This window comes from Gopherus flavomarginatus, chromosome 8 (genome assembly GCF_025201925.1).
Source record: "Gopherus flavomarginatus isolate rGopFla2 chromosome 8, rGopFla2.mat.asm, whole genome shotgun sequence".
NCBI classification, from domain to species: domain Eukaryota; kingdom Metazoa; phylum Chordata; order Testudines; family Testudinidae; genus Gopherus; species Gopherus flavomarginatus.
This window is the reverse complement of record NC_066624.1, coordinates 109,229,756-109,253,378: the sequence shown is the minus strand read 5'-3', so window position 1 is coordinate 109,253,378 and position 23,623 is coordinate 109,229,756. Positions and strand designations below refer to the sequence as shown.

The window sequence follows — 23,623 nt, the reverse complement described above, 5'->3', positions numbered from 1 at the left end:
ACATTTTTACCTAAGGTGTCGTATGAGCTGCGCATCAACCAGATTATCCACCCTCCATTTTTTCCCCCAAAGACTCATCAGTCCAGAGTGGAGGCCTTTTTTACACACTCTGGATGTTAGAAGGGCATTAGCCTTTCGTTTAGAAAGGACTAAGTCATTTAGAAAGTCACGCAGACTGTTTGTGACTATTGCCAATGGATCCAAAGATTCAGCGATTTCCACCTAGAGACTCTTAAGGTCAATTTCTGATTGTGTCCTTTTGTGCTATAACTTCATATATTCAGCTCTTTCAAGGGTGTTGGCTCATTCCATAAAAGCTGTAGCTACTTCTATGGCATTACTCAAGAATGTTAATATTCTGGATATTTGTAAGGCTGCCACTTGGTTTTCCATACGTACCTTTTCCAAGCATTATGCAGTGGTCCAGTCTTCTAGATCAGATGCTGCCCTTGGAAATGCTGTTTTGTATTCAGTCTTGGACTTGGTTCCAGAGATGCCTCTCCAGCTGGGGGTACTGCTTGGTAGTCACCTGAAGTGGAGCACCCAGAGGGACACTACTCAAAGAAGAAGAAGAGGTTACTTTCCTTGTGCAGTAACTGGAGTTCTTCACTGTGTGTGTCCATATAGGTGTTCCATTACTTGCCTTCGTTCCCCTCTGCTTCAGAGTTTCCTCTGGGGACTTGGAAGTGGAGAAGGAACTGAGGGCAGTTCACCCATGCAGCCTTATGTATCCTCAGAGCAGGGCATAAGGAAGCATAGAATTGCATGCATGGGCTGAATGGGCACTGCTACCAAAAATCTCCCATCAAAAGTACAAGTGGTATAAGCATACCTGAAGTGCAGCACCTGTAGGAACACACATCTCAAAGAACCACCATTATGGCACATTGTGAGTAACCTTTCCTTGGGTATGTCTACACAGCAATTAAAAACCCACGTCTGGCCTGTGCCAGCTGGCTCAGGCGAAGGGGCTGTTCAATTGCAGTATAGGCTTTTGGGTTCTGGCTGCAGCCCAGGCTCTAGGACCCTGCGAGGTGGGAGGGTCCCAGAGCTAGGGCATCAGCCTGGGCCTGAATGTCCACCACAGTTAAACAGCCTCTTAGCCTGAGTTCCAGGAGCCTGGGCCAGCCATGGGTGTCTAATTGCAGTGCAGACATACCCCTTGTGTCTGTCTAGGACTGCAAACTCCTTAGGACTGTAGTCTGTCACTTTTTTCTATAAAGCACCATAACTCTATGGTGCTGCATAAATAATAGTAATAACGGTCATTTTAAAATAAGTGTTTCCTGGGTGAGAGATTTTTAAACAGAGGGACAACTAGAGATCAATACCAGTGAGAGAATGACCTACAATTATCTATGCTTGGGTGGAGCAATCAGCTTCCTGAAATTCTTACTTGTGTATTATGCAGTAATTGCTGTTTGCTGCAGTTTTCCCTGGGGCATCAAGTGCCAGCAGGACAGTTGATCCATTGTGAAATGCCATCTGCAGTGGATCAGACAAGTCCCATTGTTATACTGCTGTTGTCGCTATCTGTAGCTGTTGCCAGATTTGACATGTGTGATGGCCACGCTGCTGAACTGTGTAGTCTGTGTACCCACTTAGAGCAGGAAAAGCACCATACAGCCTCTTATGTTATGGTTTATGTTTTCATCCCTTCATTGCACATATGTAATGTCTGTGTCTTGGCAAGTCATTGACAAGTCAATTTAATGAGTGAAAATTACATTTGTATATAATTCAAGTGATGATATATTACATTTGAAACATATGTGGTGTCTTTTATGGAGTATTTTAGATTACTAATGCATGATACAGAAAAGAGATGTATAAAGTATACGTTTTGAATATTGTCATACTTCTAAAAGAATCACATACTCATTCCTGTACATGTGTATGTATGTGTAATATATACACATGTATGGTTGTGATTCCCTCTGGGGACAAAATGATTTTGGGGATAGGGTTGGGAAGAGTCGTTCAACAAAAACACCCGAGTAACATAAAATGAACTGACTTGCTAAAGGAGAATTTTAATAGGTCAGTTTGCCAAAAAAAATGTTTGTCAGAATTGTTTGGGGCATAGGCTTAGATCAGCTCTTGAAAGCACAAGGCAGCTGCGTCATGTCAGTTGGCTGACAGATGGGAATGTTTGTAGTTGGAAGAACATATTCTCTTAGAAAGTATTATGCATGGTGAATGCCGTGTGACAACTTCTCATGTGTTGTTGAGCAGAGCTGAGCGGTGTCCATAGTTAACTCCATTTTCAGCTCTGTCACAAGTAAGAATTTTTCAGTGACATTCACATTATAGTGACTAAAATTATCTGCTTGACAGCCATGAGGAACTGTACTCCAGTCGTCCCTATGGAGCACTAGATTCTGGTTTCAATAGTGTGGACAGCGGAGACAAAAGATGGTCTGGGAATGAAGTAAGTGTAGTTGCTTTATTTTTGTTGGGTGGCAATATTTGTACAGGAAACTAATAATGAAGACATAGATTTGGAAGATTATTCAGGAAGTGATGCTTATGTGTAATAAAAAATGTAATTTCCATAGTTCACAGATTACTTTTGAATTAGCACCATTTTTATATTAAATGGATCTTTTGTTGTTTTACTAATATTTTTATTGAAACATTTTAAAAAATCAAAGCAAAAGTGTAAACCCAAGAGAAAATATAGAAGAGCACATGGTAGAAATGAATTAATATAAACAAGTGGTAAGAAAAAGTACAAAAAGATGAGCTAGTTATTGCATTATATTAGCGTATATAATCTTTATCCATTACTCAAGAGCTTCTGTTTAATTAAAATAAAATCAGGTAAACAGAGAGATTTAAAATTAACACAGATTTTCCAAATAAGATTTTATATGTAGCTTTTTCAAATGGCCAAATAGATTTTCGCTTAACCATTTAGAAGAAGCAAGATCAGATCTTCAAGGAATAAGGGTACTGGGAGAAAGAGACAGGAGCCAACTTCTTCTGTCCTTTTGGAGAAGCTATGCAAATGGCTGCAACCCAGCCCTGGAGTGTTCTTGCGAACTGTGCTCTGAGCCTGGTGTTTACAAGGGCCTTCAGAATCCAGCCTGGAATGTTTTTAGCATATGCATTCATTTCAGAGGGAAAATAAATTAAAACTATAGACAGACTCTTAATGGAAGAGAGGTCCTAAATCGACCTTATTTAAAACTGTACATTGCAATTGTGTCTCTTTTAAATTAATAGTTTTAGGGAGCAAAATCCAGCAGGACTGGTGGAGTGGAGGCCCAAGTTAGAAAACTAACCGAAAGATAATGCCTGGGATGAGAGTGTGTGTTTTTTTGTCTGTTTTATAAAGCCTACAGATGAGTTCTCAGACCTCCCTCTGCGAGTGGCAGAGATCACTAAAGAGCAGAGACTGCGGAGAGAGAGAGAGTACCAGGAGAACCGAGGGAGCACGGTTATAACTAATGGTGGAGGTAAATAGCAGTCTTTGATAGCTAATTATTCAGGTGGTTGCCAAAATGTATATTTGGAAGTTACAGGTAATTTGCTGTTTTAAGCAAAAGAAGTGGTGGGGGCTCAATATATTTATAAATGCACACACAAATTACATTTAAAGAATGTTATTAGGGTTGCAAAATCAAGCACTGAAAAGTTAAAAAAAACCCAGAAGATAAGTTGCTTGTGCAACCTTAATTCAGCCCCTTTCTGCATATGCCTTACGATACCATCTTTAATTACATGATCACATATGGCTTTTTGCACGATATTGACACTCTCATGAGTCATCAGCAGGATTGGAACCTTTAGATCTGGTGCACAGATCTCTGCCACTTGAGCTGACAGAGTAACTGATCACTGTAGAAGGTTGTCATCCTCTGTGAGGACCAGCACTGGAGGGGGATGGGACGCATTGTTAGTGGTTTTCACAGCTATTTGCTGACAACAGAGGAATGATGAGACTCAAGAATCTTGGGTTCTATTCCAGGCTTTGGAGGGGAGTGTTCTCTAGTGGGCAAAGAGCCTTCTGTGTCTCACTGGCCCCTCCTCCACCACTATGACTCCCTCTGCCCTCCAACCTGTGCCTGTCACAGACCTGTCTCTTCCCCACCCCGACTTCTTGTGCCAGTTCTGTTCTCTTTGTCTACTCAGTCAGTTGCCACTCCTCAGATTTGGTAATCCTGGGCTCCTTTTCTCTTCTCGGATTTTTCTCTCTCCTCCATCTTGGCATCCAGTAATATCTCCCTACCCACATTCCCCAGTTCATTCTCCCTTCTCAGGCTCCTGTTCCATTCTTTGTTCCCCTGGTTTCTTGTGCCAGTCTCTTCTCCCAGTCATTCCCAGTTGACCACCACCACCCTGGCTCCATGTCAGATGTCTCCCACACATTGGTTCTCAGTCCCAGTCTTCTTCCCCTCCCCTCCCAGCTCCTCATCTGATCTCAGTATTTTCCAAGTTCCAATCTCCTTTCCCAGCCAGTCCCAATCTTCCCACCCCAGTTCCCAGTCCCAGTTTCTTCTTCCTCCCGATCCACTAGTCTCAGTCTCTTCCCTCTCCCCACCAGCTCCTTCTTCCAATCTCCTCCTTCTGCTGCAATGTATTTTTCCCTAGCCTCATTCTCATAAACAGCTGAGCCATTTTGTCTGAAAATTAATTTTTTCCCCCTTGAGGTAGACATCCAGCATGAAAAATATCAATACAGACGGTTTGGCAAAGTTATCTTATATAGGAAGTGCCTAGCAGCCTCCCCAAACAGTGCTATCTAGCCCTGCCTACAATATCAACTTCTTGTTAATTGGTGTTTCACACACGTGGTCTTTCACAATGCTTTAGAGTTAACACAGCTGTTAAATAATATAATGGAGTGAGATAAATTAGAGTTAAATAGCTAAGGGAGAAAAGAGATTTTCACTGAAGATTTTAAATGAGGTGGAGATTCAGTGAGGCAGAAAGATCCAGGGAAGCTGTTTTGGATGGCTGGAGTTTGAGGAGATGGTTCTGGCACTCACAGTAGCCAGATGGTGTGGTGAGGCAAAGGAGGCCTGCTCTAGACAAGGAGGAATGGGGAATAGAGAGTGATGGATGTGTGGGGGAAAGGCAGGAGCAAGTTGTTGCAGGATTTTAAAAACAAGGAAGTAATAATGTTTGAAGTAGGAAATCTGAGTTGAACTCGTGCCTGCCATTTCATCCTGAGTGACAGCCCTTTCAAAACACTTGCATCTAGACCCCCTCATAATGACCTCTCTTTTCCCATGTCTTCATCGGTGCTAACAAGAGTTTTCTGATAAGAGATGATGAAGTGTGGCACATGAAGACCTAGTGTGGAAGCAGGGGAAAAGGGGGATGGGAATCCTCAGAGTATTTTTGACTCTGGATGTGCGATCTGTCAGCACAGTGCTTTTCACTGGGCCGTTTATTTAATGGTGTGACACTTGAAATCCCTGTGCAGAAACTTACAAAAGCAGTTGTGAATAAAAAATGCCCCAGATAGCAGCATGGCCATGGGCAGAAATGAGAGCAGAACTGTACCCTGTGCTTCATCCTCATTTAATTTCTGTGATTCCCTAATTTTAATTCCTTCCTTCCTTCCTTCCTCTTTGGTTAATAAAATGTCTGCATCCTGAGTGTTTTTGTGTTGTTTTCTTTATTGTCTATTTCTTTGCTGCCTAACTTTTTCATATTTAAAGCAACCTCATGCAAATAACTTGGTCACACTCTGTTTTATGGTCATCAGACTCTGTCTAAAGCCTGACATTTCATACTGAGCAAGTGTTAACCTAGGCTCTCCTCATCTCCTTTATTAATGAGGACGTATCCAGCTAAGTAGAGCCTAGATAAATTAATCACTGTCCTCTAATGATATGTTTATTTTGTTGTAAATTGATGGTAATTACTTGCTTCTCAGTTATGTCCAAGATACAGAAGTAAAAATTGTAGCCAATGGCCTTTATTAACAATGAATTGGGAAGGATGATATTGCTTTTGCAATAATTAAGAAAATACATATAATCATATTTTTTAAATTGTTACATTTGGCATATTTTTTTCTCATTGGTTTTAAATCTGTTTAAGATTATTTCAAAATCTGACATTTAACAAATATTAGTGAACCAGGCAGAACTCAAAAGCTGTCAGCTTACACTTTCCCAGATGGAGGAAAAGTGAAATCAGACATTAGTTGCTGAGACTGCTGCTATGTTTTTTCTACCACTGGTCATCTAATTATGGGTGTTTCCTTTGTGCATGTGTGTCTAGTGGAACATGATCTGGATCAGATTGACTATATTGATAGCTGTGCCGCTGAAGAGGAAGAGGAAGAGGTGAGGCAACCCAAGTGCATGGAGTCAGAGAGCCTCAGCTCACAATTCATGGCATATATTGAACACCGGCGAATCTCTCATGAGGTGGTGCTTTTATTTAAATAAGTTAAGTTCATATACCCCAATGAAAGCCTTTGTGATGGTGTTAATATTTCTTGTCCGTAGAGGTTTACTTTGGTAAACAATGTTACAGTTGGCTTGGAGCAACAAGCTTTGCCTTGCGAAGGATCTGAGTTTGAGTCCTGAGCTGCTACAAACTACGCCTGTATTAGACACTCAGAAAAGTTCTACAGGCAGCTATATTGAGTTCCGTTCAAAGGCAATATTCCTGCAGGATGTGGTGGGAGTAAAGGGGGTTCCCAAAGGAACCCTTCCCTCAGAAAATATTGAAGTTGATGCTTCCCATATTTGCTTTCACCCAGGCAACCACTCATGTCTCCTTCATTTGGTAATACCTAGTAAATGCTGGCTTGTTTGAGGTCAAAACATAGCTAATGTGTTGATCTCTATCAGCACAAGGACTTATCCTAGGGATCTTTCTGCTATGTTAATTTGGTGGGGCTTTCTTATGGATTGTTAATTAAATGCCAATAAATTTACCAGACTGGGCATCCCTTTTAATTGTGGATTTTAAATGAAAAAGAGGATTTGCTATAAAGTCTGATATTTTGTAACAGGGGATGGCTTGCTCCATGAGTAATGCTCTGTAAAATCACCAGGGATACAAACTGGGAATGCATATACACGAAGTTTTGAGCAAAAATTCCGTGCTTAACTGTGTGACATGATATTTCTATGAGTCAATCCCAGGATACAGTGAATGGGCAATAAATAGGGTTATTTAAAGTTTGTTAAAAATCTGTAAGGAGAATTGATTATAAGTGGCTAAAAACAAGTATAAGCATCCTTAGGCTATAGCTTTTTTTTGTCTTAAAAACCATAGTCTTTGTGCTTATTATTGCAGACAAACCTGAACAATGTACTTTTTGTTTCTATCCTTGAGTAGCCTGCTGTTTTAAAGGTAGTCTGTGGTATTTGAGCTGGAGTGGCACACTAGAAGTCTGAGCGATATCTCTGTTCCCGCAGTAGCATTTCAAGTTGCATTGTGGGTCAGACTACAAGTTCCCGTTTCCCCAGAATGGGTTGAAGTGGTTCTTATTTGCTTTCCCGTAATTTGCTTCATATTTTGTAATATCATTTGTTACTAATTACTGCTTTTACTGCTCTTGTTCTGGTTCCAAATGATAGCATTGGGGGGAGGGATGATCACTCCGTCACAGTTAAAATGCAATTGTCTTGAGTCCTTGTTTAATTTTAGTACCTTGTGACTGAATATAGATTAGCATGGACTTGACCAAAATTCCATGATTGTTTCTTTAAAACTGTATGACTCCCTGCAGCTGAAAAACATCTTTGCTTTGGTTATAATAGCTACTGTTATACATAAGGCAAGAGAAACTGATCCCTGCTGTGACAGTCTGGACACAAGGAAGTGGAAAATTGTAAAGTTTCTGGATAAAACAAAAATTAAATGCAGGAAACATTAAGCAATGTGACATTGCCTTCTCTATGCCATGTTAATCTAAATTCATGCCCTGTGTGTAGGTGTAAAGGAGTCTCAGCACAGAGGTAATCTTACATAGTGCATAAGCAACCTGTTTCAGATAATCTTCTGCTTTGCTTGAAGCACTTAAGCAATACACATTGTGCTCAAATTAAAATGTATCTATGTGTTCATGAGCTCTTTTAATACTTTCAGGAGGTAAAGATCTTTCTTAATTTCCTTTATTTTATTTTGTCAGTATCTTTTTAGGAGTCCTAAATCATGTCCTTATTTTGTCCACTTTGTCATTCCCCTACTTACATTAGTGAAATCTGCAGTGACCCAGATTTCCATTGACAATATATTGATTCTGCAAATGCCATAAACACAATATCAAGTCAAGGGGACAGTGATACCATTTGAACTATAGATTGAGAATGAATTTTCTGAAGAGCAATAAGTGATACAAAATAAACTGTTCTTCAGAATTAAAGAAACTTTTAAAAATTAATAGTGAGAAAGCATTGGCTCATCCTAGAGATAAACCAACATGAGTACCATTTTAATTTGTAAAACTCACCCATTTATTTTTAATTCTAACAGTAAAGCAATCAAAAACATTTTAGGATCTCACTTTAGTGGGTTGACTCTCTTTTAAGACGTAGATAACTATATTCAATATTCAGTGCCCAGTTCTGTATATACTTGGTCTTCCCTCAGTGAGGGGGCCAGGTTGGGGGAGGGACTAGATGGTCTCTTGAGGTCCCTTCCAGGCCTACATTTCTAAGAATCTATGATTCATCTAGATGTGAATTAGAATTGGAACTAGCAAGTTAGCCTTGAATATCTGTATTTGGCAATACTGATGGATGTTGAGATGAATTTTGTAAAACTGACCAACAAGGACAATATACACGTGCTCCCAAAAGGACGACCGACTTAATAGCCAAAACCTAACAACCTGTGTTTTCATTCAAAACTTCTGACTTTTTCCTAACATTTTCCTTTCTGTCTCTCTGGTTTGTCTGTATGGTATCATCACAGAACACCAGCTGTTGAATCTTATTGTCTGAGAGAGCCTAGAATACACTATGCTAAAACTGTAGATGTGTACTTTGGTCTCCAACACCATACACCTTATAAGTTACATTAGTTATTTTATACCTATACTTCATCCACATAGCCAGGTAGATTTGTTTCTTACACTATAACTCATCAACAGGTATGCTTAATTTTGAAATTAAACTTTCAGTAAATTACATGCACGGTACAAAAATTATTCTTCATCATTTCCAATATCTTCCATTGGTTGTGTTTTATTTTTTTCTTTGTCAGCCATCTTAACAATCACTAATTACACCTTTGGATCTAGACAAATCGATGGAACCTACACTTAGTTTGGTTTAATCGAAACTCTTAGACTTGCATGTACAGCATTCTGGATACATGATTAACTTCATTGTCTTCTGTTTTGTTTGCTTAGGGCTCACCAGTAAAGCCAGTGCCCATCAGAGATTTTCAGAGAACAGAAGACACAAGACGATACTTGAATCAAACTAGGTAGAAGAATCTGATGAAAGTACATTTATTCGTGATAGTGCCAGTGTGTGTGATAGGTACCCTACTCTGAAAAATATATGGTCTACATGATCATTTGAAACCAACACTTGATTTCACTGTGATGTTATGGCTGATATTTATACCTGCATAAACATTTCTGTTCTTTTCATAACTAGGCCGATTTGGCAGAGGAGCATACATTTCTCTTGCTAAAATACTGTAGATTGTGGGAAATTGTAGCTGAAAGTTACATTGCAGATTGTATTGAGTGACGCTGAACAGTGGATGTAGTTTTCTACTACCTAGTCAGAAATGTGCGACGCTTTACAAATGGGATATTGTTCCCATCCCAGGAACTTACAGTCTAGTTAAAATGAGGAATGATGCAGTAAGGTGACAATAACATTGCCTGTAGTACAAAAGTTCACAGGTTTAACTAAAGTGTCTTAAAAATCTATCTACTTAAATTCCAATACATTTAAACTGGTTTAACGCATGTTAATATCAATTTTTAACTTAAGTTGGCAATTTATCAATGCAAGCTAAATCTATATAAATTCTGAATTTAAGCTAAATCAACATAAGCAAGGATTAAAATGGTTTAAGTGAATCTATATGAGGAGTTTGCACTAGTTTAGTTAGATCAGTTTTTAAATTAAACAAGTGCACTTTGCTAGTACACCTCTACCTCGATATAACGCGACCTGATATAACATGAATTCGGATACAGCATGGTAAAGCAGTGCTCCAGGGGGGAAGGGGCGGGGGGGCTGTGAACTCCGGCAGATCAAAGCAAGTTCGATATAACGTGGTTTCACCTATAACGCGGTAAGAATTTTTGGCTCCTGAGGACAGCGTTATATTGAGGTAGAGGTGTATAGACAAAACCTCAAATGCCATGGAGGAAGGGAGATTAGAAGGAAAGGAAAGAAAGGATTACATCAGTAAAATCATATGTTTGTTTGGCATGAATTAATGACACAAGCGTCTTGAGGGTTACACAGAATTTTTAGGATAGTCACTTTTGGAATAGTAAGATTCATCCTTGTTGTGGAAGAAGTGTGTGGTAAGCTGAGAGTTGGCGAGGAAGGTAACATGGTGGGCAGGATAAAGAAGAGTATTTCAGGTTTAGGGAATCAAATGGAAGGATGCCCAGAGACAAGAGCAGAAGGAGAGGAGTTACAATTCAGTGTATTTATAGTGCCTCATTAATGCAGTTGAAGTTAAGGTTCTGTCAGTTTTGATAGGTCACTGAGTTGTTTTTGCTTTTGGTTAAAACTGGGTATGCAGGGACTGAGCAGACTCAATAATTAAAAATAATACAGTTATCTATTCTTTACTGGACCTAAACAGAATAGAAACACAAATAAGGTGCTTTGCATGTTTTGCCTTTTTTTTTTTGGGTTGCTTTTTTTTTTTAGACTTGCTAGTTGGTAAGGATGCTACTGTGGAAAGTGACATTTGTATATTTGTTAATATCACTTTTCATAACAGACTTGCCAGCTAGAGGGAGGCTGTGAAAAGTGATATTAGCAATATCACTTTTCACAACAGACTTACTCTGCCCTGGCAAGCTGGGGGCAAATTAAGCCCTGGATGGGGAAGTGGGCAGGGGGCCAAGGGGCAATGGGGGGATAGATGGGAGGCTGTTGGGGTGAGCCCAGGGTGGGAGCCTGGGGCCCTGGTGCACAGATGGCAACTGGAGGAGGCAGTGGGAAACAGGGGCAATGTGTGAGGGGTGAGTCTGGAGTCCTGCGGCTGGGGGATGGAGCCTGCTGCTGTATGGCCAGAGTCTGTCGCCCACCACCCCAGGGCTTAAGCCTGAGCCCCACCGTCCCCAGGAAGGTGGAGAACTCATGCTGGCCGCCTGCTCCTACAGTGTTTGTGGCTCCAGAAGGGGGCAGAGACCAGCCCCTGCTGGCAGTCCTGGGGGAGGGTAACCTCCCACCCCTCTCCTAGGAGGCTGTGGCCTCAAGAAAAGCCCCTAGTGGCTGCATGCAGCCATGGTGACCACATTTGAGAAACACTGTATAGAGTAAGACACACACTGGTTTTGGATACTTCACTCTTTATGCCCTAACTAGAAGCAAATCTTTTTAATGAAATTGGCAATTCCCTTAAATTGGACCTATCTCTTCTGGTTATTATAGGGAAACCGAAACTAAGAACAACAGATCGATTTTTCAAAAGCTGTTAGGCACATGGAAAGCAACTACCCTTCATGGATTTTTCTAAGGAATTCGGATTTATGCAGTTAATGTGCATGTGCAGTAGCTGTACTGACATCGTAGGTGGTAACTGATTCAGCATGTGTCAGAATTCCTTACCCTGCAGTGTCCACCAGGAAACTTAGAAATAATAGAGCAGCCTGCCATCTCCTCCACAAATGATGAGCGCCTTGGTCCGAAAAGACTCTTTTTACCTGCCTTTTGATTTGTGTTTTACGTGGAAATAACTTAAGAGACTTCACAAACATTGGACTGCATGACACAGCTGAAGAAGATAGGACAAGACAAGTCTAGTTAGATGGGAGAGACCTTCTATTTATGTATACAAATCTTGGCAGTCTGCAATGACAATAAAGGAAATTATATAGTTCAATAGGGTTCAGATGATTTCAAAGTTTAACTCGGGGCGGCAGCTGATCTTTAAGCAGAGGCTTGTAATCCAGCATCTAACTAAATAACAGCACGTTCTTATTACACAGCAGTGAAATAGAATTCTTCATGAAATACTAAAAAAATCAGACCATATTGTTGTTGCTTCCGAAATTAAGGAAAAATCTCCATACAAAATTAATTAGTTTTATTTTATTTTATTTTTTTTTGGTATTATGAAGTTCATAGTACTGGAATATTTTGCTTGTGCCAACAACGTAAGCTGTAAACTGATCCCACAACAATTTTCTGTAAATGCCTTGGCAGGAAGCCTTTTTTTTTCCTTCTCCAAAGCACACTGAAGCCATTAAAGACCTTGTAAAGCTAGACGTAATTCAGACTTCATTTAAGAGTAGCTAGTTAAATACAGCTTGCACAAGCGTGCAGTCTGTAAAAAGTTCCTGATTCAGCAATGCTGTGTGCTACTTAGATCTGCATATGGAGTTTGGGTTTTATTGCTCACTTCACCCAGTGCTCTTCCTGCCAGTCAACACAGTAATGGGTGCATCACATATAGCATCTGACAGATAGAGCTTAATTTTAAAAATAGGCATCTGAAGTTGTGTACACAAAGTACATCCTCGTGGAACATGTGCAGTTACTCATTTGAATGCAGTTACCTGTTCGGCCCATGCGGCTGCATATCTTGTGTGCTCAGTTTTGTTTGTAGCTGAGGAGGTATGTCTTGCATCTATTACTTAAATGCCTGTTTTTAAAAATATTTTGCCTTATGTTTTAAACTAGAGAACAATTCATAGTGAAAACTCAGATGCTTTTTGCGTATGCCTTCTTTTGTTACTGACACTGTTACTGGACATTTAATTTAATTGATTCATTTCAAGTTGTGTTCTGTTCTCCCTCACTTACAAGCAAACAAATTATTAGCTAAGGACTTTACAGATGTCTGTTTCTGGTGTTCATATACGAGACAGAAGGGACTCAGATGGAGTTTGCAACACTGGCAGTTAGAAAATAATCTTTTGATCAATGAACTAAGCAGATTTGTTCTGAAAGTGTGAGAAAGAATAATGAAGTTCTTCATTAACTTTTTTTAACTAATGCCCTTCGCAAAATTAGCTGCACTCCAAAAGCCAAGAACTCAGTGTTAAAACAGAAATTCCGTCTTTTTGCATCTTTTAAAATTGTTGTACTCAACAGTGATATTACTAGGGTGCTTTAATATTTATATTATAACCATTGTTAGCCTAGCCTTAAATCTGAACTTTCTTGCTTTGGTGATCTTTTAAATTTAGTCTTGAATGTTATTGGAAGTTAACTGTTTAGTCATTTACTTTTATAAGCAGCTGATAATTAAAAAAAAAGTTACTTTTGTTTTCATCAATAACCAACCTCCAATCTGTGTTTACTTTCAGGGATACTGATGAATTACGAAGACCAGAAACACTAAGCTTGATGCAGGACAGAGAGCGACACCAAGGACAAAGGAGTTACGTAGACAAGGCAGAGAGGTTGTGAAAAGAAGCATGTGATTTCTGTTTTAAAATCAAGTATCTCTTCAATAATTGGCCTGATAATCAATTGCTTCTTGATATGGGGTTGAACTAAAAAGGTCTTAGAGACAGTGAAATAAATAAGTTACTGAAAGCTGTCAGATAGTGGCAGGGGTGAAAGTAACTGAGGACACTTACCGGTACGGAGGGGTGGTTCTGGCCCCCAGAAGGGGCAGGGCCTCGGGCAGAAGGGACGGGGCTGGGGGTCAGCATCCCCTAGCTAGCCCTTGGCCTGCACCGCCCAGGGCTCCTGTGTTGGTTTAAAGGGCCTGGAGCCCTTTTAAATCGCTGGCCCCAGGGTAGCTGCTGCCTTTGCCCCCCTCCCCCCCCGCCTGTCAGTGGCCAGGGGCGCAAAAGGGGCAGGGACGTTAAAGTGCTGCAGGGGGGAGGGTTGGGGGCGCAGCAACATTAAACTGCTGCCATGGCAAAGGACCATCCTTAACGTTGCTCGACCCTACCGGCAGGGCCCTGACAGGAGGCAAAAGGGGCAGGGACATTAAAGCTTTAACGTGGGCTAGGTATGGGCTGGTGCAGATTCTTACCAGTATGGAGTACCGGCCCGTACCGGCTCATTTTCACCCCGGATAGTGATTATTAAGTTCTGAATATAGTTCTGACATAAGCCAAATTTCACACTATATTGTCAATACACTTTCAGCTGTAAAACGACTTTAGTGACAGAAACTATTGTCCGTTGTCTGTGATATAATAAGAAATTATTAGATATTAGATCATTGTTGATGCAGTTGGATTTAACAACTTATGTGTTAATTTACAAAACATAGTTATTTATCCTGTGTTGATTAGCATATTTTATCATTGTTGACTGTTGATGTGCGAAGAAAGATGAAATGTAATGAGAATGGTATACTTACTCTTTGTATGGCTGTCTTTCTATTTATCAGAGCCCCAGCTGATTCATCTTACCTTCTATCTCTGTCCAACAACCACAGTCAGGTAATACTGTGCACCTTTGATTTACTCTTTTGAGTGTGTTTCTCTTTTATGACAAACTAATTTACTTTTACTCAGTTGATCCATAAAAAACATGTGTTGTGTCTCCATAATCTCCCCGCCGCTCTCTTTGCACCTGTCTTCAATCTTGCAGCCTAATGCATTTCTTTTGATAAGCAGTGGATAATTATTTTGTTCCAGGTCTCTCATACAGACATTGAACTTCACCAAAGGCGAGGGCACGTAGTGGAGCACACGCGGAGAGAGGCCCAGCTCGCAGCACTGCAGTATGAGGAGGACAGGATGAGAACAAAACAGATCCAGAGGGAAGCTGTGCTTGACTTTGTCAAAGTCAGTCATTTTAGGATTTACTTGATGTCTAATATGTACCCTTCCTGGGTCCTCCACAAAATGAATCATGTGGCTTATTATTAAGGCTGCCATTTAGTCACAGATATTTTTAATAAATGTCATGAACAGGTCACAGGCCCGTGAATTTTTTTTTATTGCTCGTGAGCTGTCCGTGACTTCTATTAAAAATACCTATGACTAAATCTTAGCTGAGGGGTTCTGGGGGGAGCCGCTGCTCTGAGGAAGGGACGGGTGTGGGGGGGCAGGCCGAGGGGAGCCACTGCTCGGGGTGTGGGGGGAGCTGAGCAGTGACTGCTTTGGCTGCTCCCAAGGCCACATCCCTGCTGCTCCTCTGGCTGCTCCCGGGACCGCTGCTGGGGGCCGCCAAGCTGTGGCTGCCGAGACTATTGCTTAGAGGGGCTCCGGAGCCAGGTGTATCGGCCACTGAGCAGCTGTCCCTGGGGTCTGCCACACTGGCTGCTGCAGAAATCACGGCGGTCATGGAATCCGTGACTTCTGCGACCTCCATGACAGTCACAGAATCCTAATTATTATTTAACATTGGTATATCACGCCATAGGTGTGCATGACGTTTTACAGAGAGAACAAAGAAATATAATCTAAGTTATAACTATAGCTTGATGCAGGGAGAGATGATATTAGGGAAATGGGGAGAGGAGGTTTACAGTAACAAAATGTCTTGTTTTCACAGAGGGTGCATTATGTTCATCACTTTTCTCATTAATTTAGATTTGATAAGGTTGGCCTTGTTGGAGAAATTGTAGAAAGAAGTAGGCTTTGGGGAGCGATTTGGAAGATGAGGAGGTGGTTGTACAGATGAGAGGGGACTATGGTCTAACCAATTTCCACACCTTAGATCTCTTTTTCTATCAGTGATTAGCACATTCGGCTCTAGCTATCACAAAGAAAATGCTACAGTTACACTTGATGATTAAGGATGACCTGCAAGGGAAGCAGCAAAGAGTCATGTGGCACCTTATAGACTAACAGACGTATTGTAGCATGAGCTTTTGTGGGATGCATCCGACGAAGTGGGTATTCACCCACGAAAGCTCACACTCCAATATGTCTGTTAGTCTATAAGGTGCCACAGGACTCTTTGCTGCTTTTACAGATCCAGACTAACACAGCTACCCCTCTGATACTGCAAGGGAAGAAGATTGTCATTTTTTGTCCTTGTAACGTATGAAGCCACTTTAAGGAAGGAATTTTAGTGGACCATTCAAAACTCTGGTTCCTATTAAAATCTGTTTAGCTCGGACTCTTCGCAACACTTGGGTGAAGAGCTGTCTTTGTTAAAGATGGAAGCCCCTCTCCCTTTCAGACTTGATGTGTTTCGTATGCATGCTTTTGTGCTAAAATTCCACAGAATTGTAACATATATGATTGTTAGCAATGTCACATCATTACTACTGTTTAAACGTCTTACATAAGTGCCCAAAACAATTGACTCTCATAGAATAATTGTTACTAGACTTAAAGAGAACTGAATGAAAACATTGTTATTCATGAGCAGTTAGATATTTCCAGCTAGGTACTTCCTGTTTGGGGAAATGTTTGGGGCTTTTTGTATAACTTGAATATTAAAATGTTTTTAAAATGATATAGAAGTTTTAGACTGAAAATATTCGCTAAGTTTAGTTTAGTGAAAACTTGAAAGTTCCTCAGTGCCTATTTTATTTAAAATTAAGGCTTCCAGTGTTTTAAAACACCTCTAAATACTGCTGTCTTATTCCTGTTATAGTCAAGTTTATGCTTTCCTATCAACTCCTATTAACTCATTCCTTTGATTGTTCTGCAGCAAAAGGCATCCCAGAGTCCTCAGAAACAAAGTCCTCTGGATAGTGAGGTAAGAGCAGCAAAGTGTATTAAGGTGTGGGCTGACTTTTCCCTGATTTTTAGTACCCTCTGTTGAAACATTTTGTTGCTTGTGGTGTAACCTTCAGTGGTTAGTTTAAAGAAAACTGTGCAGGAGCTAAACAATGACAATTCTTCTTATTGTTGCTTATCATAGCAGTAATATGCCATATTTTTCCTTCTGTTTCATGTATGATTCCTCTGTACTCCGTGTGTTTTGTTGTATTGCTGTTGGGTGCTTTTCATGTTTATATATAATACACTTCATGTTACATTTAAGATTCTTCTTGAAGCAGTGCAGCTAGATTAATTAACTTTCTATTAGGAATACTAAAAAAAGCACTTGTACTGTGTTGCAGTCATTTCTGTCCTAGTGTCCTCTCTTCTCTTTCTTCACATATTTCATTATTGTTAAATTACTAATTACCCCTGAAAATGAAACATCAGAACTTTTTGTGTTACCAATAAACAATACTAGCTTTGGTTTTGCTGTTCTAATTACCTAAACTCTAATAACTAAATTATACTTGAAAATATTTTTTAAATGGTTTCACACTATGCTGAAACAGATCATGGCTTAAAAGCAGACCTGATCTAATGGCATTTGTTCATTTTCCACATCAAATTTCTGTAGAGTAATAAAATAGCTTTTTATCCTATTGAAAGATAATCTAGTTGGCAGTATTAATCAGATCGGAAGCATTAATGACTACAGTATGCAGAAAATTAGTTGAGAAGCATTTTCCAGTTGACTCTTTCATGTGAAAATTATGCATACTGGACTGTTTTTCCTCCTTTCTTACTTGATAGTCTTCTGATTTGTAATGTTTTCTAAGGATTCCCTTGCAATTCCACAGTAAGAAAAAGAACAGCAACAGAAAATAAAACAATTTGTTCTTGAATTGGTACAAACACATTCTAACCACAGATCATGTGACTACATATTAATACATTTTCTATTGTTTAGTTACACATACTATATTGCATTGTAAATCATATAGCAAAATTGCCCCAAAATGCTATCAACATAAAGAAACTCACCATATTCCAGAATGTTTGTGTGAGTTTGTATATTATGTCATTGTGTTTGTATGTTTCTGACATTCCTCCATCTCTCCCACCTCCTCAGTGTCCTTTTCCATCCAGAAGGTCTCAGCACACTGATGATAGTGCCTTGTTAGTGGTAAGAACCCTGCACGAAATGGCCTGTTTATGTGGCAGAATCTAGAACATAGAATTAGCATGATTCACTCAGATTAGACAGATTTGGTAGAGCTAATCTGAATAGCATAAAACATGACATCTTCTCTGCAAAGTGATTTTGTTGTAAACCCTGATAATATTGAATTTCACAAGTCGCATATTATTCTTTGCTCCTGTTTCACTGTTTATCGGTGAAAGTGTGTGTAAAATCACCGATTCTGGCTGTTTTAAAAAGTTGAAACATTAATAGAGCTACTTAATTCATGTTTTATGCTATTCCTTTCATAGTACCTTAGAGAGATTCATAGTAACTGAAGAGTTGAGTTAATGCAGTAATTTTCTCCATTCAACGCCTACAGAAAATGCATCAGATCTGCCTGCCATTGCATGACTGCATGCGTCAGATTTATTTTTTTATTACATACCCTTCAGTTCTCTGCCTGAGTGTTCCTGTGTACAGCAAGGTTATCAAGTGCAGCTCAGGAGCATTGAAACTCGCTAGTAGAGAGGTCAAAATTGTGAAGATTGTCCCTATTCAAGTTGTTGGGAATGCATAATGCTTGGCATCTCTCTCACTACTCAAGTACTTCATTTCATATTAAATACAGATTAGATGTTGAAACAAAAAGAAATAGGGTATGTAATAAATTAAGGAGTTACCTTTAGTTTTTACTTTTAGATATGGTCGTGGTTAGAACTATCTATATCAGGGGTCGGCAACCTGCGGCACGTGTGCCAGAGGTGGCACGCAAGTCAATTTTTAGTGACACTCTGCTGCCAACTGGGGTCCCGGCTGCCAGCCCCACTCAGCCTGCTGCTGGCCTGGATGAACAGAACCCCAGGCTGACAGCAGGGCTGAGTGGGGCTGGCAGTTGGCACCCTGGCCGGCGGATGGAAGGGATCTTAGCCGCCGGTCCTGCTCTGCCCACTGCTGGCCTGGGATGCCGGCCCTGCTCCGTCCGCTGCCGGCCTGGAATACCGGCTGCCAGCTCGGCTCAGCCCGCAGCCGGCCTGGGATACTGACCGCCAGCCCCACTCAGCCTGCAGCCGATCTGGGGTTCCAGCCACCAGCCCCGTGCCAGCCGGGGTCCTGCCCACTGGCCCCACTCAATTCGCTGCCAGCCTGAGATACCAGACTCTGGCCCTGCTCATCTCGCTGCACTATTATTTACTTTACATACAACAGTAGTTTAGTTATATATTATAGACTTATAGAGAGAGACCTTCTAAAAACGTTAAAATGTATGACTGGCATGCGAAACCTTAAATTACAGTGAATAAATGAAGACTTGTCACCCCACTTCTGAAAGGTTGCCGACTCCTGATCTATATAGATCATTATCTTGCAGTGTAGAGTATGTTTTACTTATTTACTCATTCTTATATAATAAATTCAGGAGGAAAAAACTAAACAGAAAAGGTTATTTTTCTACCAGTTGTTGATACTCGGTTTTTATGAACTTTAAGTGTTCGGAATATATTTATAAGGCATATTGTAGGGAATCTTTTCTATTTGATCTTGTTGTTCAGTTGGTAAAGTATTAAATTAATCTACTGCATTTTATATGCTGTACGTAACTACAGATTTCAGAAATGTGCTTTCCCTGTTATGTTACTGGGACTTTAATCGCTGTGGACTTCTTTTAATATCTTCACAGATGTTCATATCTGCATATTTTACCAAGTGACCACCACGCTAATAGGGAAATATTTACATCAAACTGTTAAATTGGTTTCCCCATTCTGTTATTTCTACTATTTTGCAGAATTATTAAATTATAATAATCCAGTACACTTTGCCTGAAAACACCAGTTCTAATGAACTGTTCATGTGCTGCAGATTGTTTTGTACTGAGAATGATCATACTTATGCCTATTGATTATATAAACCAGGAAAACTGTTTCTAATGAGTAACTAAACATTGAGCGATGGAAATTTCATAAAATGTAGCATTTACATTTATAAAAAAGTACTGTTTCTAAAAAAGAACAGATGCTTGTTATTGGGCAAATTATCAGTCTGCTTCAAAAGAGTTGTTTGTGATTGGCGTTAAAACTACTTTAACTCCAGTTAGGCTTCATCTGTCACTTTCACCAGCCTTAGGGGTTTGAAATGTAATTTATTTTTCTTTCACAGCCAGCTTTTGTACATTCTGGAAGGGATTTCTTCTTCCACTGATGTGCAGAGAGCCTTACATGCTTCACTCCCATGTCTTGATGGCTGTTTTTTCCTTTATATTTATTTTCTGAAATGTGCCTAAGTGGACTTGGGAAGAATAAACACCACTTTCCTTTTCTCTGCTTCAAAAAACTATGAATGATTATATGAATTTTAGTGAATTTGACCTAAGTAATTATTGTGCACTTCTGAACTTGCAGATAAATTTTATTTGAAAGTACCTAATTTTATTCCAGTGGAGACTCTAACAATTACTCTTGCTTTATGGGAGTAGTGTTCTGTTTTAAACACAATGGAGTTTTATGTAGAACTGTAATAAAGACCTTTTGTTTGGAATTTCCCTCATTACGTCAGAGCTCTGCAAACTGAGAAGTTGCTTTTCTTTTTTTTCTAAACCAGCGGTTCTCAAACGTCATTGCACTGTGACCCCCTTCTGACAACAAAAATTATTACACGACCTCAGGAGGGTGGGCTGGAGCCTGAGCCCACCCAAGCCCCACCACCAGAGCATGGGTAGGGGGTGTAGGCCTGTAACCTGAGCCCCGCTGCTCAGGACTCAAGCCCTTGGGTGTGGGCTTCAGCCCTGGGTGGTGGGGCTCAGCCCCAGGCCCCAGCAAATCTAACACCAGCTTTGGTGACCCCATTAAAATGGGGTCCTGACCCACAATTTGAGAACTGCTGCTCTAAACAATAGTTTCACCTGCTTGTAAGGAAACTGCATGAAAACAGGTTGACTGGAAAATTTTGAATGCTTCCCCCCTCTTCTTGCATGCATAGAAAGTGGTAATGGAAAAGGAACTTAGGTTTGCAGCCTTCTTTTGAAGTCTTACACCATATATTTCTTGGGCTTCTTTGTAAATGTTGCCCTCATGAGAATGTTGCTGTAAAGATAAACTTTGCCTAATTTTGTGATTTGTGAAATGCTGTAGACTTTCAGCTGTAGTAATTTATTTTGTTTGTACACTTTTCTTGTATAAAGGTCTGTTGTCCTCACAATACACAGATACACATACTGTTCCTGTAAGCACTAACAGCAGTACAGATTAGTTGTATGTTTCTTCTAATGTGTGTGAATTCAAGTGATTTCATGACAAGTGGAGTTAGGCCATAGTATCGGAAATGTGCACACTGTGATGAACTTCAATCTTGTTGATTAATTTCAGCTAGACTGCCTAAAAGTTTGCTAAAAAATAAGAGAAAGAAATCACTGTTCTCTGAGGGGAGTCAAAGGGGGTTGTTATCCATGTGTCAGTTGTACACTAGAACCAAATCCTGCTTGCCTTTCTCACAAAAGTAGTCCCATTGACTATAACTGAGGTTACTTGCATTGACAATACCAAGGTCTTAGCCTGTGCTGTGACCACTGCCTTTTACTCTATTTGTCCTCTCATGGTTGCCTGGGCCTCACCCTGTTTATTGTATTCACCTGTCATGTCTCATCTTATACTTGGATCATAACCTCTTTGGGTCATGGACCATCTTTTCATTGTATGCACAGTACCTAGTATGTTGGGGCCATGATCCACAATTAGGACCTGAAAGCACTACTGCAGGGCAGTAATAATTGTGTGAGTAAAGTGAGCAGGATTTAGCGATATCGTAACTTGTATTTTTGATTTTTCTGACTATCAGACAGAGGGTGTCCTTTTCAGTATCTAAATACTTAATTATTGAATTCACCTATAATACAGACATTAAATTGTGATATCCTGATTCATCTAGGGCACAGTTCTTCTTTTGAATCTGCTCTGTACAATCCCTATATGCTGCAATTAGTCTTAGTGCGAGGAAGTTCCTCTGATTTCAGTAATAAGAGCTGAGCATGGAGGCCAAGTGAAGAGTTTACAACAGCATATTTTAGGAATGAATTGTTGAACCTGTCGCCAAGACCAGTATCCTGGTTCCTTTGTCGTTGAATCTACGTCTTCTCAAGATGATTCTTTGCCTCACTTTTCTTCCTCCTCTTTTTCCTCTCTTTCCTCTGCTGTTCCTGACAGAATGGCTTTGAGCCTCTCTTTGTGTTTGAGATAGACAGTAACACCAATACCATTAAAAGAAGGCCGGGGACTCTCAAACAGGTGAAGAGCATGCAGTGTGTTACTGTTGTGGCTATCTTACCCTTTTGTGTACTGCTGTTTCCTCCCTGTTGCCTGCTGATGGGTGTGTGATTTGTGTCTAAGCCCTTCTGTTAGCCTGTGTCAGGGATGACTTGCTCTTTTCTTACAGAAACAAAGTGTTAAATTAAGGTTGTGGGCCTGCACTGATCCCGTTCTTTAGGCATCATTGCTTGTTTTGTCAACTGTATCCCTAGCACGAACCAGGCCTCACAACACCCCTTCTCCTCCCCCACTATATGGATGTGGTGAGGGAGTTGTCTTGTGAGCTACTCAGGCTACCGAGATACTTGTGCTTAAGGCTGGCCCTGCACATAGTTTCAGTAAGAGATGACTTCTAACTGTCTGTTTTTCGAAAGGGGCAGTGTGGAAACAGACACATTAAGATTTCAACAAACAAGTGTGTGTGCATTACACCTTAAATGGTTGTTGGAGGTAGTAACCTTTTGTTGTTTTGTATACATTCAAGTATTATTTGAAAACAGTTTTGGAAAGTACTGGTCCCTTCCTTACTTATCCAGCTCCTGAATTGTGCTGCTTTGAGTATACTCTCTAATAAGTTGAAGGATATAGTCTAGTTCATGCCACTTAAAATCTAAGGGCGCAGTTCTTAGTTTGCATTTCATGTGTGCAGGAAAATGTAGGACTGGGTAGAACTACAGTGAAACTGTTGTGCCTGATCCAGACTCCCCTATAACTTGCCATGTTGACACACTACAGGTCCTTTGTGTGTTGAATCATGGGCAAGACTTAGGAGGCAGGGTGTATAGTCAGTGTGTCTTTATGTGGATTCTCCTTTGCTCTCTAGCAGACTATGTTGGCTGTAGCCTTTTCATCACACTCATTGCACGTATTTGAGAGCAGAAGTAACAGCTGTGGGGTCCATAGATAGCCAGCATATGTGCACCAAATATTGCTTTTCCAGACTTTGGTCCCCAAGCTGCACCTATTAGTTTAAAAACTTCTACCAGTAAAAAGCAAGAACCACTGTGTAAACGTGAAGAGTAGTTCATCTTCTGCCTCTTTGACATTTATTAAAATATGAATCATAGAATCATAGACTATCAGGGTTGGAAGGGACCTCAGGAGGTTCTAGTCCCACCCCCTGCTCAAAGCAGGATCAATCCCCAACTAAATAATCCCAGCCAGGGCCTTGTCAAGCCGGGCCTTAAAAACCTCTAAGGAAGGAGATTCCACCACCTCTGTAGGTAACCCATTCCAGTGCTTCACCACCCTGCTAGTGAGCGCAGTTTGCTCACTAAAGCATTGAAAAGCTTCATTTCGGACATCTTCTCTGATAGCCTAGTTTCTATCACTGGGATTTTAACTCACAAATATCATTTTTTTAATTGTTTATTGTGAAAATAA

General features: G+C 40.3%; 1 protein-coding gene across 8 annotated transcripts in view; it reads left to right on the top strand.

The window, feature by feature from the left end:
* The window catches only part of LRCH3 (leucine rich repeats and calponin homology domain containing 3), a 107,802-nt gene that overhangs the window by 60,358 nt on the left and 23,821 nt on the right, over positions 1–23,623 (top strand). For 2 of the 8 annotated variants that reach the window (XM_050963790.1, XM_050963788.1), the window contains exons 7-16: positions 2,338–2,431; positions 3,341–3,461; positions 6,241–6,389; positions 9,332–9,408; positions 13,439–13,534; positions 14,482–14,533; positions 14,732–14,881; positions 16,704–16,751; positions 17,889–17,942; positions 22,139–22,219. In XM_050963790.1, coding sequence (XP_050819747.1) covers positions 2,338–2,431; positions 3,341–3,461; positions 6,241–6,389; positions 9,332–9,408; positions 13,439–13,534; positions 14,482–14,533; positions 14,732–14,881; positions 16,704–16,751; positions 17,889–17,942; positions 22,139–22,219 — 922 coding nt within the window. The remainder of the gene's footprint in view (positions 1–2,337; positions 2,432–3,340; positions 3,462–6,240; positions 6,390–9,331; positions 9,409–13,438; positions 13,535–14,481; positions 14,534–14,731; positions 14,882–16,703; positions 16,752–17,888; positions 17,943–22,138; positions 22,220–23,623) is intronic. The other 6 variants (XM_050963794.1, XM_050963791.1, XM_050963792.1 and 3 more) reach the window with 5 other exon arrangements.